Source organism: Python bivittatus, unplaced genomic scaffold, assembly GCF_059951505.1.
Source record: "Python bivittatus isolate LINGU-HERP-01145 unplaced genomic scaffold, Pbiv_v1 ctg000070_np1212, whole genome shotgun sequence".
NCBI classification, from domain to species: domain Eukaryota; kingdom Metazoa; phylum Chordata; class Lepidosauria; order Squamata; family Pythonidae; genus Python; species Python bivittatus.
In genome coordinates, this window is record NW_028277034.1 from 18385001 (window position 1) to 18399070 (window position 14070).

Sequence of the window (14070 nt, forward strand, 5' to 3'; positions counted from 1 at the left end):
TTGATCCAATTTACTATAAAACAGTTTAAAATTTTGTTACAAACTGAGCTACAAGCTGATGAACTTAAAAGAATGTAGCCTTTTTCATTTTTGCCTTTTCAGAAGGAACAGGTGGGCAAAAAGTTAATGTTGAAAGGAGTTCAATCATGATTCATAATAATGATGATGATAATTCCTGTATTCTATAATAAACAACAAAACTGTTGTTGTTATTGTTATTACAGATTTGTCAATATACATAAAGAAGGTCAGACCTCTGCCCCAGTGGCTTAAATCTAAAATTTTAAATACAGGAAACAAGATGAAGAAAATGAAGTCAGGGGTGAACAGAAAAGCAATGTTATTTTATTCATAGGCCAAGTTGACTGCTGAGGCTTAATGATAGGCCCACTCAGTAGGATAATCCTAAAAGTTGCATGACTTAATTATTCCATTCTGGTTTGTTTATTTATATTTATTGAAAGACAAATCTAAAGAAAAAGGCAGAAAAGATAGAAAAAAGAAGACAGAAAAAGGTGCAAGAAAAGTAAAAAAGTAAAAAGAAAACTGAAGTTAAGAAATATGACTTTTTTCCCCAAATAATTTTATTAAGTATAATAATTGTACAGATAAAAGCTAATACAAACTACAAAAAATAAAGTAATAGAAAGAAAAATAAAAAGTGCAGAAAAGAAAAAAGAAAAAAAAAGAATAATATAAAAGAAGGAATAGAGAAGAAAGGAAAAATAAGAATATAACAACACCAAAAAAAAGACACTTCTGGTGAAAACATGGCGAGCTAGACATCCTTGAAGGAGTGGGGAGGACATTACAGCAATGATTGGCGACCAGGGATAGATCCTGGCAAAATCTCTCCAGATCAAGGAAAGAGTGTGGAATTGCCCACATGTACTTCAGACAGCTGCTTCTCATGAGTAGACCACAGGAACCAAGGTTTTTGTGGTTGGCTAGTGAGTGGAACAGCTGGGAGTGTAGGGATTCCATCTACTCCCACAACCGTAAAGTAGCCTAAATGGACACAAAGCTCAGCCAAGCCTCATTTCTTAATCACTTTTGGAATTATCTTTTACTGCTTTTCAAATATTAAGAACTTTCAGAATGGCAAGTTTGATGGGTGAGTTTCCTTCAGTCCTTAACAAAATAAATCTTAAGTGTGATTTTTAAGGACTTAGCAATTTTTGGGAATAAATGGCAAAAGGGTGATTAGAGTGATGTTTTTTGGAAAGTTATAAAGACCCATCTAAGGGTCTAGATGGACTTGAAATGGCATTTTGAAATTAACTGAATGAATCCTTCCCATGGGAAAACAGAAATTTCCCATGAATTCTGAAAAAAAAAATAACATGATAGGACGGGACTTTGAAGTTTGGACACTAAAGGGATCTTAAAGGAAGTAAAGATTCAATTAAAGGAGAAGAATACCTATTTGATTTTTTAATACAGAATGAATCAAAATACCTTAACACTGAATGTACTGAAGGATATATGGGAACAATGGACTCAGAAGTTAATTTTAAGAATGTCTGCCATCATAGATAGTATTATGGAAGAGGAACAAGTTCTACTGGGTAAGACCGAAATAGATTTGAAAGTGGATTTAAAAAATGACAGGCTACAAGAATTATTTGGAAAAAGATGAAATACTGGATATACAAATGAAACCCACTGATGGTTTAATAATTAAAAGGGACATACAACCAACCAACCAGGAGGGTGACTTGGTTAATTTCCCTATATTGGATTTACAAAGGAAACCTGTTAAAGTTTTGGAAGACTTGGTGAGAAGGGACAAAGAAAAAAAGAAAAGAAATCAAGTTCTAGAACATTATTTGAAAATAAATACTTCAAATAATTGCTTAAAGTTCAAGACTGTTAAAGTAAGGGAAGAAATATAAAGTTGGTCTATTTGATTGAGATTAAAATAGATGTTGTTATTTCTGGTAACCCTTAATGGATTTTTGATGACCAGGACTGAATGATGAGGTTTTAAGGATTTGCCTATAGATAAGAGATGTGATATGGGATGAAGAGATTGTTTGTTGTATTTTAAGAAAAAGTTGTAAGTTGTTAAAATTGTTTATACTTGTTGAAATGAAGGGGAACATTACTTCTTTATATTTCTTTTTGTTTTTTTGTTATAGAAATATAATAACTCCTGATGTTCTCTTCAACAGATATGGACAAACCCATCATCTCCCCCTCCCTCTTATTTCTTCCAAAAATCCCTTCAACCCCATATTAAATTCTCATTTTTTTCAATCATTAAATCCATAAATCATCATTTCACTTTTTTCTTCCTTTAGTAAAAAGTCCATAAAAGGTTTCCAGACTTTTAAAAAGGCACTTGATGCTTTCTTCCTGACCAAACAGGTCAATTATTCCATTCTGCATCAAGTGAGTAAGCAACTACATTTAACTCAGTGCTAGAGACAATTATTGAGAACATTGGCTTTGATGAGAGACTTCAAAGAAGAATGGTAACATCTCCTTTGAGGACCAATTCACATGTAGTTCTTTTCCTGGTATATTAAGATAAAGACAAGGGAGTTTGACTCCCAGTGACTACAAGAACACATTCAGGTAACACTCTTGACAACACTGTGATAGTGGTTTGTCACTGTTTTTTCTGGGAAGTTTTTTTTTTCCCTCCTGGAGAATTCCTAGCAGTCTCCCATCCAAGTTTTAACTATGTCCAAACCAGCTTAGTTGTTTTGAGATGAGCCAATGGCAGCTGGGTGCTGCTATCTGCTGAGGGTCAGAGTATAATAATGTCCTTTGTTTTGTACTACGGTACATCAATAGCTTCTTCTGCATTCAAGCCTTGAAATTAATTTCTGCGAAAGAGCAGATGTTTGTTCTTTCAGTCAGATGATGAGTAAGCAGACAAGGCTGCTTTGGTTTTGCCTATAAGTAAATACTATGGCTTAAACCTCAGAAAAGCAAGAGTTAAGGAGAAAATGAGTAAAAGAGAGGGAAAAATAAAAAGTAGTAGCCACCATCTTCTGTTGCTTATACACTTCATCTCGGGATAGTTGTCTCATTTCCTTGCTCTTTTTCAAGCCACTACTACAGGGCACAAAAAGCAAAAGAGATTTCTATTTACTGTTTTACATTTGATAATTTATCTTTACTAATAGGCTATTTTATCAATCAATCAATTTGTATCTCTATTTTTATTTATAGGATGGAACAGGAGTAAAACAAAATCACTAAGCATAATTAAAATACATGCTTATATATCAGCAACAATAAAAACAATATGAATATTTTTCAACCTTCAGAATTAAACGGTTAGTGCTAAATAGTACTCCTCTTTTCATCTCTGCATATAATGTTATACATAGTTCAATCCTAAAATTTTGGTACTGATAGGTTTATGGGTTTATATGTTTCCATTTTGAAAACTGTTAATATGACCCTTGGATTTATTATTTAACTGCAATGCAAAACAGTTTTGGAAAAGCAGACTTTAAAAAAAGTCACTTTAACTTAGCTTCTTAATAAATACGTGAGTTTAATATGAATTCAGATAATTAGAACTATGTAAATATAAGCCTCTAGCTGAACATAGATGTGTGTGTGTGTTGTGTGTGTGGATAGATAGACAGACAGACAGACAGACAGACAGACAGATGGAGTTAATCCAGAATCTACTAATTCATTTTAGTTAAACTGTCAGCATTTTCAGTATCAGCACATTCAATTATACAGGGTTAGCTGCCTAACTTTCCTGAACGAGATGTCTCATCTCATTTTCATTTCAACAGATTTTGAAAGATAGCTCCAAGGTTAGCAAAGCACTGCTGGTGACTTCTGATCTGTAGTACCTTTGCAGATAAAAACGTCATATTTATACTTCTGGCACAACATATCAACCTAATGTCACATATCCAGCAACCAAGCAAAGTATAAATGATAAGAAAAGTCACATAGTCTTATGATCTATAGGGCTAACAGATCAGTTATGAAAAAATCTGGACCATCAATAAAATTTTAATGCTTTGCTACCATCTAATAATAACTGGATTTTTGCAGCTCATATCTGATAGTCTTAACTGGACTTTGATTAATTTGTATGGCAGAACATGCAATGAACTACAAATAGTAGTGTCATAACTCTAGAAAACATGTTACAACTCAATTTAAGAATAATATCTCTGGCCTTCAATTGCATAGCAAGTTGGTGAGTGGTCTAGATAACTTCAGTGGCTTGTTCTCTGGATTTAGGAAGTCTTAAAATGCAGATCTCATAGAGGAACATGGGAAATGTGAATAGTTCATCAGCAGAATTATTAGTTGGAGAAACAAGAATACATGATCCATTTCTTTGGTGCAGATAGTATACAAGTTATGACAGATGGCTGTAAGATTTAACTGGAAACCTTGAAGAGGGATATTTGAAGTTGTAGTGAAAAGGATTCTTTAAAATTAGATACTATTAATTGATTGTTACATTTTATAAAATATAACTGATAGTAAATCTCTGGTTTCTTCTTCATGATTTCTACTCATTAGGGCTACATTAGGGACTAGAATTACAAACTGACAGTTGAAATATGTAATGAATAGTTCAATAGTCAAACACAAGAAGTTTTGAAAATATGTAAAAAAAAATGCAAGTGTAACTTAATATTTCAGAACAACATAGGAATTAAGTTAGCTAGAAACTCTTACCCTAAAAAATTCTTTTGTTGAGCCAGAATCTAAGGTCCCATAAGCGATTTCTGTTTGTTTAGACAAATCCTCAGCGCTCTCAATGGGAGACACCATTCTCTCCACCGTCAGGAAGGCAGCTAAGTTAGCCGTGTAGGATGATATTATGATCAGGGTAAAGAACCACCACACACCTCCAACAATGCGCCCAGACAGGGATCTAATAACAAGTATGAAATGGATTTGTAAAATGAAATGAATGTCCTGAAAGGAATACAAGTTATCAGATTTATGTATATGCTGCACTGGGTAACTTGGAGAATATTTTATTCATGCTATTCAGGAAAGGAGAGGTATATGTTGCTATGCATGCTAATGACATAGGAAAGTAATAATATTTTACTTAGATAAGGTGTGTCACTAAATTCAGGACTTCTGTATTGAATTTATGTACTATTGGATCTTCATAGGTCCCAAAATCCTGAAAAAGAAAGCTGCTTAGATCATGTTATTGCCATATTTTTCTTAAAAATATTTTCATAACATAAGTGAACATTGATACAATAAAATCAGACAAAACTGATGAAATACACATTGAAATCAAAACAGAATAACTCAATAGGTTATAATTACTATGCACAAAGCATGAATTCCTCTTGCAATGGATTCAATGAACGTTGGTTGATTACATATCAGACTCTAATGGCATCTGCAGTTGCCATATGGTTTCCGTTAAGCTTCTTTAAAAACCTCAGCATTTAACATAGTGGAGGTCATATGTTATACAATAATATGTATCATTATAAAGATTTTTTTTCTGGATTCAGAAGTTTAATTGTCATTACATTTGACTTTAGCGTTTGCCCAATAACTGCATGCTATGATTTCATATTTGTATGAAAAAACCCCAATCAGAATCTGACAATAATATTTTAAAAACATAAAAATGTAATAGCAGCTGCCTATTATGGATCTTTATTTTTGATGTATTCTATGTAAGGAGACAACTAAAAAAATAAGAAACAAAACTGAGAGCAATAGCTTATCTAATATCGTTATGGACTATGCCAATTTCAGTTTCAACATTTGCCAAATTTTCCTATGGGAAAGGGCAAAGAGTAAACCTTTGTAGAAGGAAATTTACCATGATTTGCCAGAAACCTACATTCTGGTTCACTTTTAAATGGTGTAATTAATAGAATCTCTTCCTTATAAGTGATGGTCCCTGAAGATTCCCTTTGTTTCTGCCTTAAAGTTTGCAGGGTTCTTAAATCAGTATCAGTTGCCCCTAGAAAAGCTGGTACTTACATATGAATTAACTTTGCCAGTAAATGTATATTTTATATACAGCATGAACTGATCTAGAGTTGAACTGAACTATTCTCTTATTGCGTTTCTTCTCATTTTTACCGTCTCTTTTTAAATAGCTTAAAATCTGATGGCTCCATCAGTGGCTTCAATAGCAGTGGAAGTGTTACAGCATTTCCACTGTGTTTCCTTCCTGGGAATGAAGCATGAACACTCTAGGGAGAAACCACAGCAGTAGCATACTGCTGTCAGAGCCAGTAGTTTATAAACTATTCAAAAAATGATAAATAAATGAATAAATATTTATGAGAACAATACAAACTTGCTGCCTTGAGAAGAAACTTCTAACCAGTGATTAACTGCAGCCTCTACCTCCCCTTAATATCACCCATTCTGGAAATCCAAAAGCACCTACTGAATATGAAGTGAATCCGCACTTTAAGTAGAATTCATCACAGTCTTTGATATGTAAAAAAATCCAAAAATTCAGCAATAGTAACAGTTGCAGAAGCATGTTCTCATCGCAAAGTGAATTATCTAGCTCATATGCATATACATACTATGTTATACATAGTATTTCTAGAATTATTTACTCTGATCCAATGCAGGACTCCCCAATAATTTTCCCATACCTTGTGGGAGAAAACAGCATTGTACATGGCAAAAGAAGCTTTAGAGGATACAGAAATAGCTGAAGAGAAGTATATCGACTAGAGCAAATCAAATTGCTAGATTCTGGTCATGACTGAAATAAAAATATTCATTCATTCATTCAGATTGCTAGAGTTCCCTCTCATGGATTATGAAAGAGCTCTAATTCATTTCACATTACTGTAGTCTTGTGCTGGCATAAAGCTTCATAAAAATATATAGAAGTAGTCATGTGCTACAATAATAATAATAGTAACAACAACAACACATTTCTATAAAAGGGGTCAAAGGAAGCTGAAGATTTGCAAATAACAAATAAGGTCACTCACCTAAGACCTATAGAACTTTTTCTGCAGAATGCAGCTACACTTGCATTTTTACAAATTTTCATTCCGACATGTATTTTATCAATCTTCCATTTTTCTTAATATCAGATCATAAAATCTAAACTGAATACACAATATTCAACCAAGCTAGGTATGACCTAAAGCTTCTAGTATCATCTAATTTTATTTCATTTACTTAGCTTAACAGGAAAAAATAGTTCCACAGTAGAAAAAAATCCACAGAACTTCGGAAAGCCCCTTCATGGATTGATCTTATAGTTGTAAAGGGGCTTATGCATTCCAATGATGCGACCAGATATACTGTTGGGAGTATATATTCCCAGAAATATATACTCCCAACTAACCCATGATGGACAGGCATAGGTAAGGAATTAGACTAAATACAATCTACTGGAGAAGGAAACCACTCAAACCATTTCAGAATTCTGCCAAGAAAATGAAATGGACATATATAACCAAGACAGTGTTAACATGATCTTGAAGAAAGAGCTCTCCAAGCCAAATATCTAATGATCTACCGGGTAAGCATAGGATACATATGAGTAGCCTTAGTGTTTATGATGTGTCTGGATTAAAGTCAAAAAGACATCTAACTGTGATGAGCCCAGAGGCAAAAGGAAAGATTTATGCTGCATAAATATGGAATGTCAAAACCATATTTTGAGCAGCATACAAGTGTAAAAACAAATATATTTATAAAATGAAATGAAGCAAAATTGATGTTGTTAGATCAGGTATTCAAGACTGAACATTAATATCCTCAGAATTATCTAAGTGAAATAGATCTGCCTGGCTCATTTTACATCAGAAGAACAACATATTTTCCACTGCAAACAGTAAACCCAAGAAATGGACTAGTTGCTATTATGAAAAAAAGGATATCAAAGTCAGTGCTGAGGTATAATTCTAAAAAATGAAACAATTGTCTCAATCAGTGTCTAAGTCAAGCCACTGTATTACAGAATTCCAGGCCTATACTCCAAGCACAGATGCAAAAGATATGGATACCAGTTCTATGACAACTTACAAGCACATTGTTGACAAAACACGTATATACCCCCACACACATAAAAACCCCTTTATACTAATTATAGGAGACTGGAATGCATCTGGAATAATGGGAATATTTTGCTTCAGTGTATTAAATGAAACAAGAGATAGACAACCAGAATTCTGCCAACTTCTGCCAAGAAAATACATCCTTCTAAAATACAATCCTCTACATGGATATCATTGGGATGTACTGTATAACACCAAAATCCAAGTATCTGTATACAAAGATAAAGAAGTTCTATTCAGTCAGCAAAAACAACACCAGGTGCTCTTTGCTGCTAGATTATGAATTCCTTGCAAAATTACAGTTTAAACTAAAGAAAATAAGCAAAATAAAAAGACTCAAAAGATATGAACAGTGTAATACTCCATATTATTAAGTGGTAGAGGTTTAGATTTAATGGATTATATTTGATAAACACAGTAGCTGAAGAACTCTGGACTGAAATTTGTGACATAATTAAAGGTGAAGCCAACAAAAATATCCTAAAATGCAGAAAGCAAAAGAAGGCAAAATGACTGTCTGCTGATAATATTGAAAAATAGCTGAAGAATGGCAGAAAGCAAAGGGTAACAGAAAATTTGCCCAGCTAAGCACTAAACATTAGCACAGAAGGATTGAAGAGTGCCAATAATGAAACATGTTTTGAGATATCACAATGCAACATTATGTTGTTCAACACACAACATTGAACCTAAGCACATAAGGGGCAGAGCTTGCATTGTGACATCACAATGCACGTTGCATCTTTTTGATGAAATCTTGCTTGTTACATATTCCTCTGATGCTCCTTTCCAGAGCAGAGCAGAGTTACATCTAAATAAGCAATGCAAAGAAACTGAAGATAATCTTTGAATGGGAAGGCCAAGAGACTTAGTTAATGCAAAAATGGGCATGATAAGAGACAAAGGCAAAGATCTGTTGGAAAAAGAAGATATAAATAAGATGTGATTATAAGGAAGAACTGTACAAAATAGATCCATAAATGATACATATGAAAATTTGATCAGTGGACTAGAGCCAGAGATTCTGAAAATTGAAGTTAAATGGGGTCTAGAAAATATTGCTAGCAGCTGCAGGAATTGATTAAATATCAGCATAACTGCTTAAAATTTTACAAGATGATGCAGTTAAAGTACTACTTCCAGTTTTTAGCTAGTTATGGGAAACACAGCAGTGGCCAAGGGATTGAAAAAGATACAGTAAATTTATATTCCAGTCCACTCACACGCTGGTCAAGATTCTCCAATTCAGACTTCAACAATGCATGGAAAGAGAAGTGCCAGATATACAGACTGCATTCATAGGAGGCAAGGGTACCCTGGATCATGTTGCTTAACATCTGATGGTTGATGGAATAGGAGTTACAAAAATACATCTACTTTTGCTTTATTGATTATACAAAGGCTTTTAATTGTGTAACACCATGAGTATACTGGGTATCTTATCTGCCTATTGAACAATTGGTTACGAAGACTTGGAATGGAATATGGAGCAACTAGATGGTTTCACACTGGAAAGAAGTATGCCAAGGTTGTATACAGTCACTTTCTTATTTAACATCAGCAGAATATATCATGCAAAAGGCTGGACTAGAACAGATGGAAATTGGAATTAAAACTGCTGGAAAAAACATCAGCAACCTCTTTGATGCCTGGAAGTGAGGAAGACTTAAGAAATATCTTGGTAAAGATGAAAGAAGGCAGTGAAAAAGCTGCTCTGATCCTTAATGTATATATGGTATATATATTCTGTATTAGATACTCCCATAGTATCTGCCCGGCTGATCTGATATGACAGGTTTGGCATGCTCCAGCTTCCTTCAATTAAACAAGCCATTTATTGGGACCCCAGAGGTGTACCTTCTCTGCAGCAGCACCTCCACTCTGGAATAAGGTTTCCCCTGAGATTTGAACAGCTCCCTTCCTACTTGTGTTCCAAAGGGCCCTGAAGACCTGGCTCTTTGCTCAGACCTTTGGCAACTGAAGTCCCCTTTTCTTCTTCTTCTTCTTTGTTCCCACCTGGTTTAATAATATTTGCCATCTTTGCTCTTCTTTGCTATAAGTTGTTTTCTTGTTTTAAATGTTTTCTTTTAATCATTTTGCAACCACCCAGTGTCACTGGGAGTTAGGCAGCATATTATATATGAATAAACACACACACACACACAGACTGAGAGAGAGAGAGAGAGAGAGAGAGAGAGATTATGTCAACAGAAAATGGTTTGTGGTGAGTCTGGTGAGTGTCAAAGCCACTGTCCTGGACAAAACCCAGAACATCCAGGAGTATATCAGTAAGATGGCACCCAAAGATGAACTGCTGAGAGAATGCTTGAAGCAGCAGACATGAGAAGAAGTTTAAGCAGAGAAAGATGCAAGACAAGACCCTGCATCGGAAGATAGCTGAGGTGGCTGTCATTGGGAAATCCTACCAGTGGCTAGAAAAGGCTAGACTAAAAGACAGCACTGAGGCATTGATTATAGCAGCACAAGAACAGGCACTAAGCACCAGATCCATAGAAGCAGGAGTCTATCACACTTAGACAGGACCCAAGGTGCAGACAGGCCTCAGAGACAGTCCAACATATAGTGTCAGAGTGTAAGATGCAGGCAGGAGCAGTAATACACTGAAAGGTACAACCAAGTATCTGGCATTGTGTACAGGAACATCTGCACAGTATATGGGCTAGACCTTCCCAAGTCCAGATGGGAGATTCCATAGAAGGTTGTGGAGAATAACAGGGCTAAGATACTGTGGGGCTTCCAGATCCAGATGGACAGGCGGGTACTGGCCAGTCAACCAGGCTTTGTGGTTATAGACAAGGAGCAGAAGACAGAGGTGGTGATAGATGTGGCAGTGCCAAGTGAAAGCAACATCAGGAAGAAGGGGTATGAGAAGCGGAGAAGTACCAGGGCCTGAAGTAGGAACTAGGGAGGATGTGGAAAGTAAAGGCCAAAGTGGTCCAAGTGGTGGTAACAGCACTTGAGGCTGTGACCCCTAAGCTGGTAGAGTGACTCCAACAGATCCCAGGAACAACATCATAGTTCTCTGTCCAGAAGAGCGCAGTGCTAGGAACAGCTAATATACTCGCAGAACCCTCAAACTCCCAGGCCCCTGGCAGAAGACCCAAGATTGAGGAAGACACATACCACCCACAGGGGTGAGAGGGGATTTTTTAATATATTCACATGCATACACACACACACACACACACACACACACACACACTTTTCCTAAGGTTATGTCAATAGTAAATACCAACCAAGTGTAAGTGAGCAAAGGGGAAGTTAAATCAGTTGTAACATATGGCTATGAAACCTGGATCATCAGAAAGGCTGAACGATGAAAAAAGGATGACTTTGAACTGTGGTTCTGAAGATAATTGTTGAGAAAAGTTTGGATATTTTGCACAGGCAACAGGCAGTGGAGAAGATCCTAATGCTTGGAAAAATTGAAAGCAATCGGTTAAGAAGCCAGTAGAAGAGAAGGTGGCTAGATACTATCTTTGATAACACAAATATAATCTTAAAAGAACTCAAAGAAGCAGATACTGACAATCCCAATGAAGTGATGTCCAGCAGATAACAAAGTATAGGAAGCAATTGAATAACTAAACACTTCAGAAAAATGTTCCAGTTAGTAATATTGTTCCACATTATTTTCCCCAAATTTATTCAGATAATTTCCTTCCTGTTTTATGTTCCTTGGTAGATCTCAGTGCTAAGCTAGCAGGCTCCTATAACCTGAAAGAACCAGAATATGCAAAAAAGAAATTCTCTTCATTGCATCTGATCTTTTTCTGAAAGGTGAAAATAATAGTACAGTTATGATAGTGAAACCCTGACAAACTCCAACCTAGCAACCTTTTGAAACAGATTAATTTCAGTTTGGAAATAATGTCCGCATTCAATACGATGCAGCAATGTGTGCCCCATCAGAATTGTTGCGTTTCGGCCAAAGCATGAAGGAAATGGAAAAGTTGGTAATACTGTGAAAAGAAATAAAACAAACATGAGCATAGTATGCTTAATAAAATAAACATCAAGATCAGAGTTTATGTTTGGAAATCAACAGGAAACTTCCTGCAAACCACTATTCTTGTCATGTGTGTTCCAACTGGTCCCAGTGATTATTAAGTGATACAAAGACCTTTCTTATTTAAAGTTCAATGATTTTGCTGAATAGAGGAAGGGAATTCGTGGGCTGGATGGCACAGGAAGTATTTTTGTGGTGGGGACTGTTTTCCCTTATCATTAACAACATGCTACCCTTTTTCCCATTACAGCATCTGTGAAATCAGGGCACGTTTGACTGTAAATGGGAATATGCAGCAAAAACACGGTACCCCTCCAAGAAGGCAGGAAATGAGAGAAACCTTATGCATTTTACAGCCTCTGCATGGTGCATATAAGTCCACCAGGTAAAGAACAATGGATGCTAGGAACAAATCAATTGAATTATCTTCTGTCTGCACCATGAGCAAATTGTCTTGGAAAGAGAGCTGCAGATGATTTTGGAAAATTTGTCAGCAGCCAACATTTACTTAGTGTGAATCTATAGGCACCATCATCGTCCTCAGGGAGACCAAAATGCACAAAGCTGAGACAGGCATGTAACCAACCTTGGCGAAATATCGCATCCTTGCTGCATAAAGGCACCCAAGGAAAACCAGAGACTATTAAATATCCCAAATTCATTAGTTGATTCGTTACTCTGCGTTTCTCTTCCATCTTCAAACTCCTCAGTGTGCCACTCGTAAGGGCTAAATCTGCTGACCAGGAATAAAACAACACTGACCCCAATGTAGGCAAAAACAATGCACATCCAGATCTCATATGCTAAGGGATCAAGAAAGGAAAACACTCCTGGTTTGGACTTCTGTGGCTTCTTGATCATTATAGATATCCCGAGGCTCATAAAAGGCTTTGAGAAGTCAATCACTTCTTCTCTCACCAGTGTTATAGTTAATGGAGCAATTGCAATATCAGCTTTCTGTAATGGAAGCAAAACAGATAATAACTTATTTAACAAGGGAATGGCTTCATTGCTTTTGTGCATTGCAAATGAATAATACAACGACAGGGGAAAAGACAATAATTATTTCACTGCTAGCATCCCACTAAGCCAATCTGCCTCAGTATTCTTCTTACTGACACATAATCAACTTCTATCACATAAGAGGATATTTTCTACAATCGTACTCTGAATATTGCTGGAACACAACTATTATCCCCTATATTTGTATAAAACCTGAAAGGACAGAACTTTTGTAGAAAAAAGTGGTGAGATACATTTGTAATTACCTGTTTTCTAAAATAAGGGAGCTTGCTTTAATCCAAGTGAACTGCAGTTGTCATACCAACATGTATTGAGCTTATCTCCATTAATCAAAGATACTTGCAATGGTTAAAATTGGCTCTTACCCCATAAACAAGTTCTCCAACCATTCCATTCCAGATTTTTGTTTCTGCATCCCTGGCCCCATACTTGCCATCCCCAACAATTGTGAGTTTGTACTTGAACCCACAGTGTTTGGCAATTTCTGCAGCTAAGTCCACACAGTAGCCCTCATAGCGCTCATTTCCTTCAAGCAATTCAAAATTTTTCTTCATCATGACATATGGGGATTCCTGTACAGAGAAACTTGGCTTTAGCTGGCTAATAAAGACATCAAGTTAGCTGCCTATTTGTTATATACCTTTTGAAGCACAATGAGTAAATAAGAAAAAAAAAACATTTTTTTCCATAAATGTTCAGGATTATTTATTTATCAATTACCACAATAACATTTCTTCACAGTTGTATAAAGCCTTACAGGTAGAGGCATTTATTTTTAAAAAACAAATTCATAATTTTATTAGCACTAATGGAATCTCTATGATAACAAGAAAGTTTTAAAAACATTTTATTTTGTAAACTTTTAAAATAATATATCAGAATATTCATGTATATTTCATAGCGTTTTATATTTTTCAATTCCCACCAAACCAAAACTGATTATATAGATTTACAATAAACATAGAACTGTTAAAAAAAAATCTTACCACCACCAAAACA

At 35.5% G+C, this 14070-nt stretch overlaps 1 protein-coding gene across 2 annotated transcripts in view; it reads right to left on the reverse strand.

Moving 5' to 3' along the window:
• The window catches only part of GRIA2 (glutamate ionotropic receptor AMPA type subunit 2), an 81406-nt gene that overhangs the window by 7704 nt on the left and 59632 nt on the right, over nt 1–14070 (reverse strand). For both annotated transcript variants that reach the window (XM_088132717.1, XM_025170004.2), the window contains exons 10-12: nt 13437–13643; nt 12635–13005; nt 4675–4873 (exon numbers count right to left, since the gene is read on the reverse strand). In XM_088132717.1, the coding sequence (XP_087988843.1) occupies nt 4675–4873; nt 12635–13005; nt 13437–13643 (777 nt within the window). The remainder of the gene's footprint in view (nt 1–4674; nt 4874–12634; nt 13006–13436; nt 13644–14070) is intronic.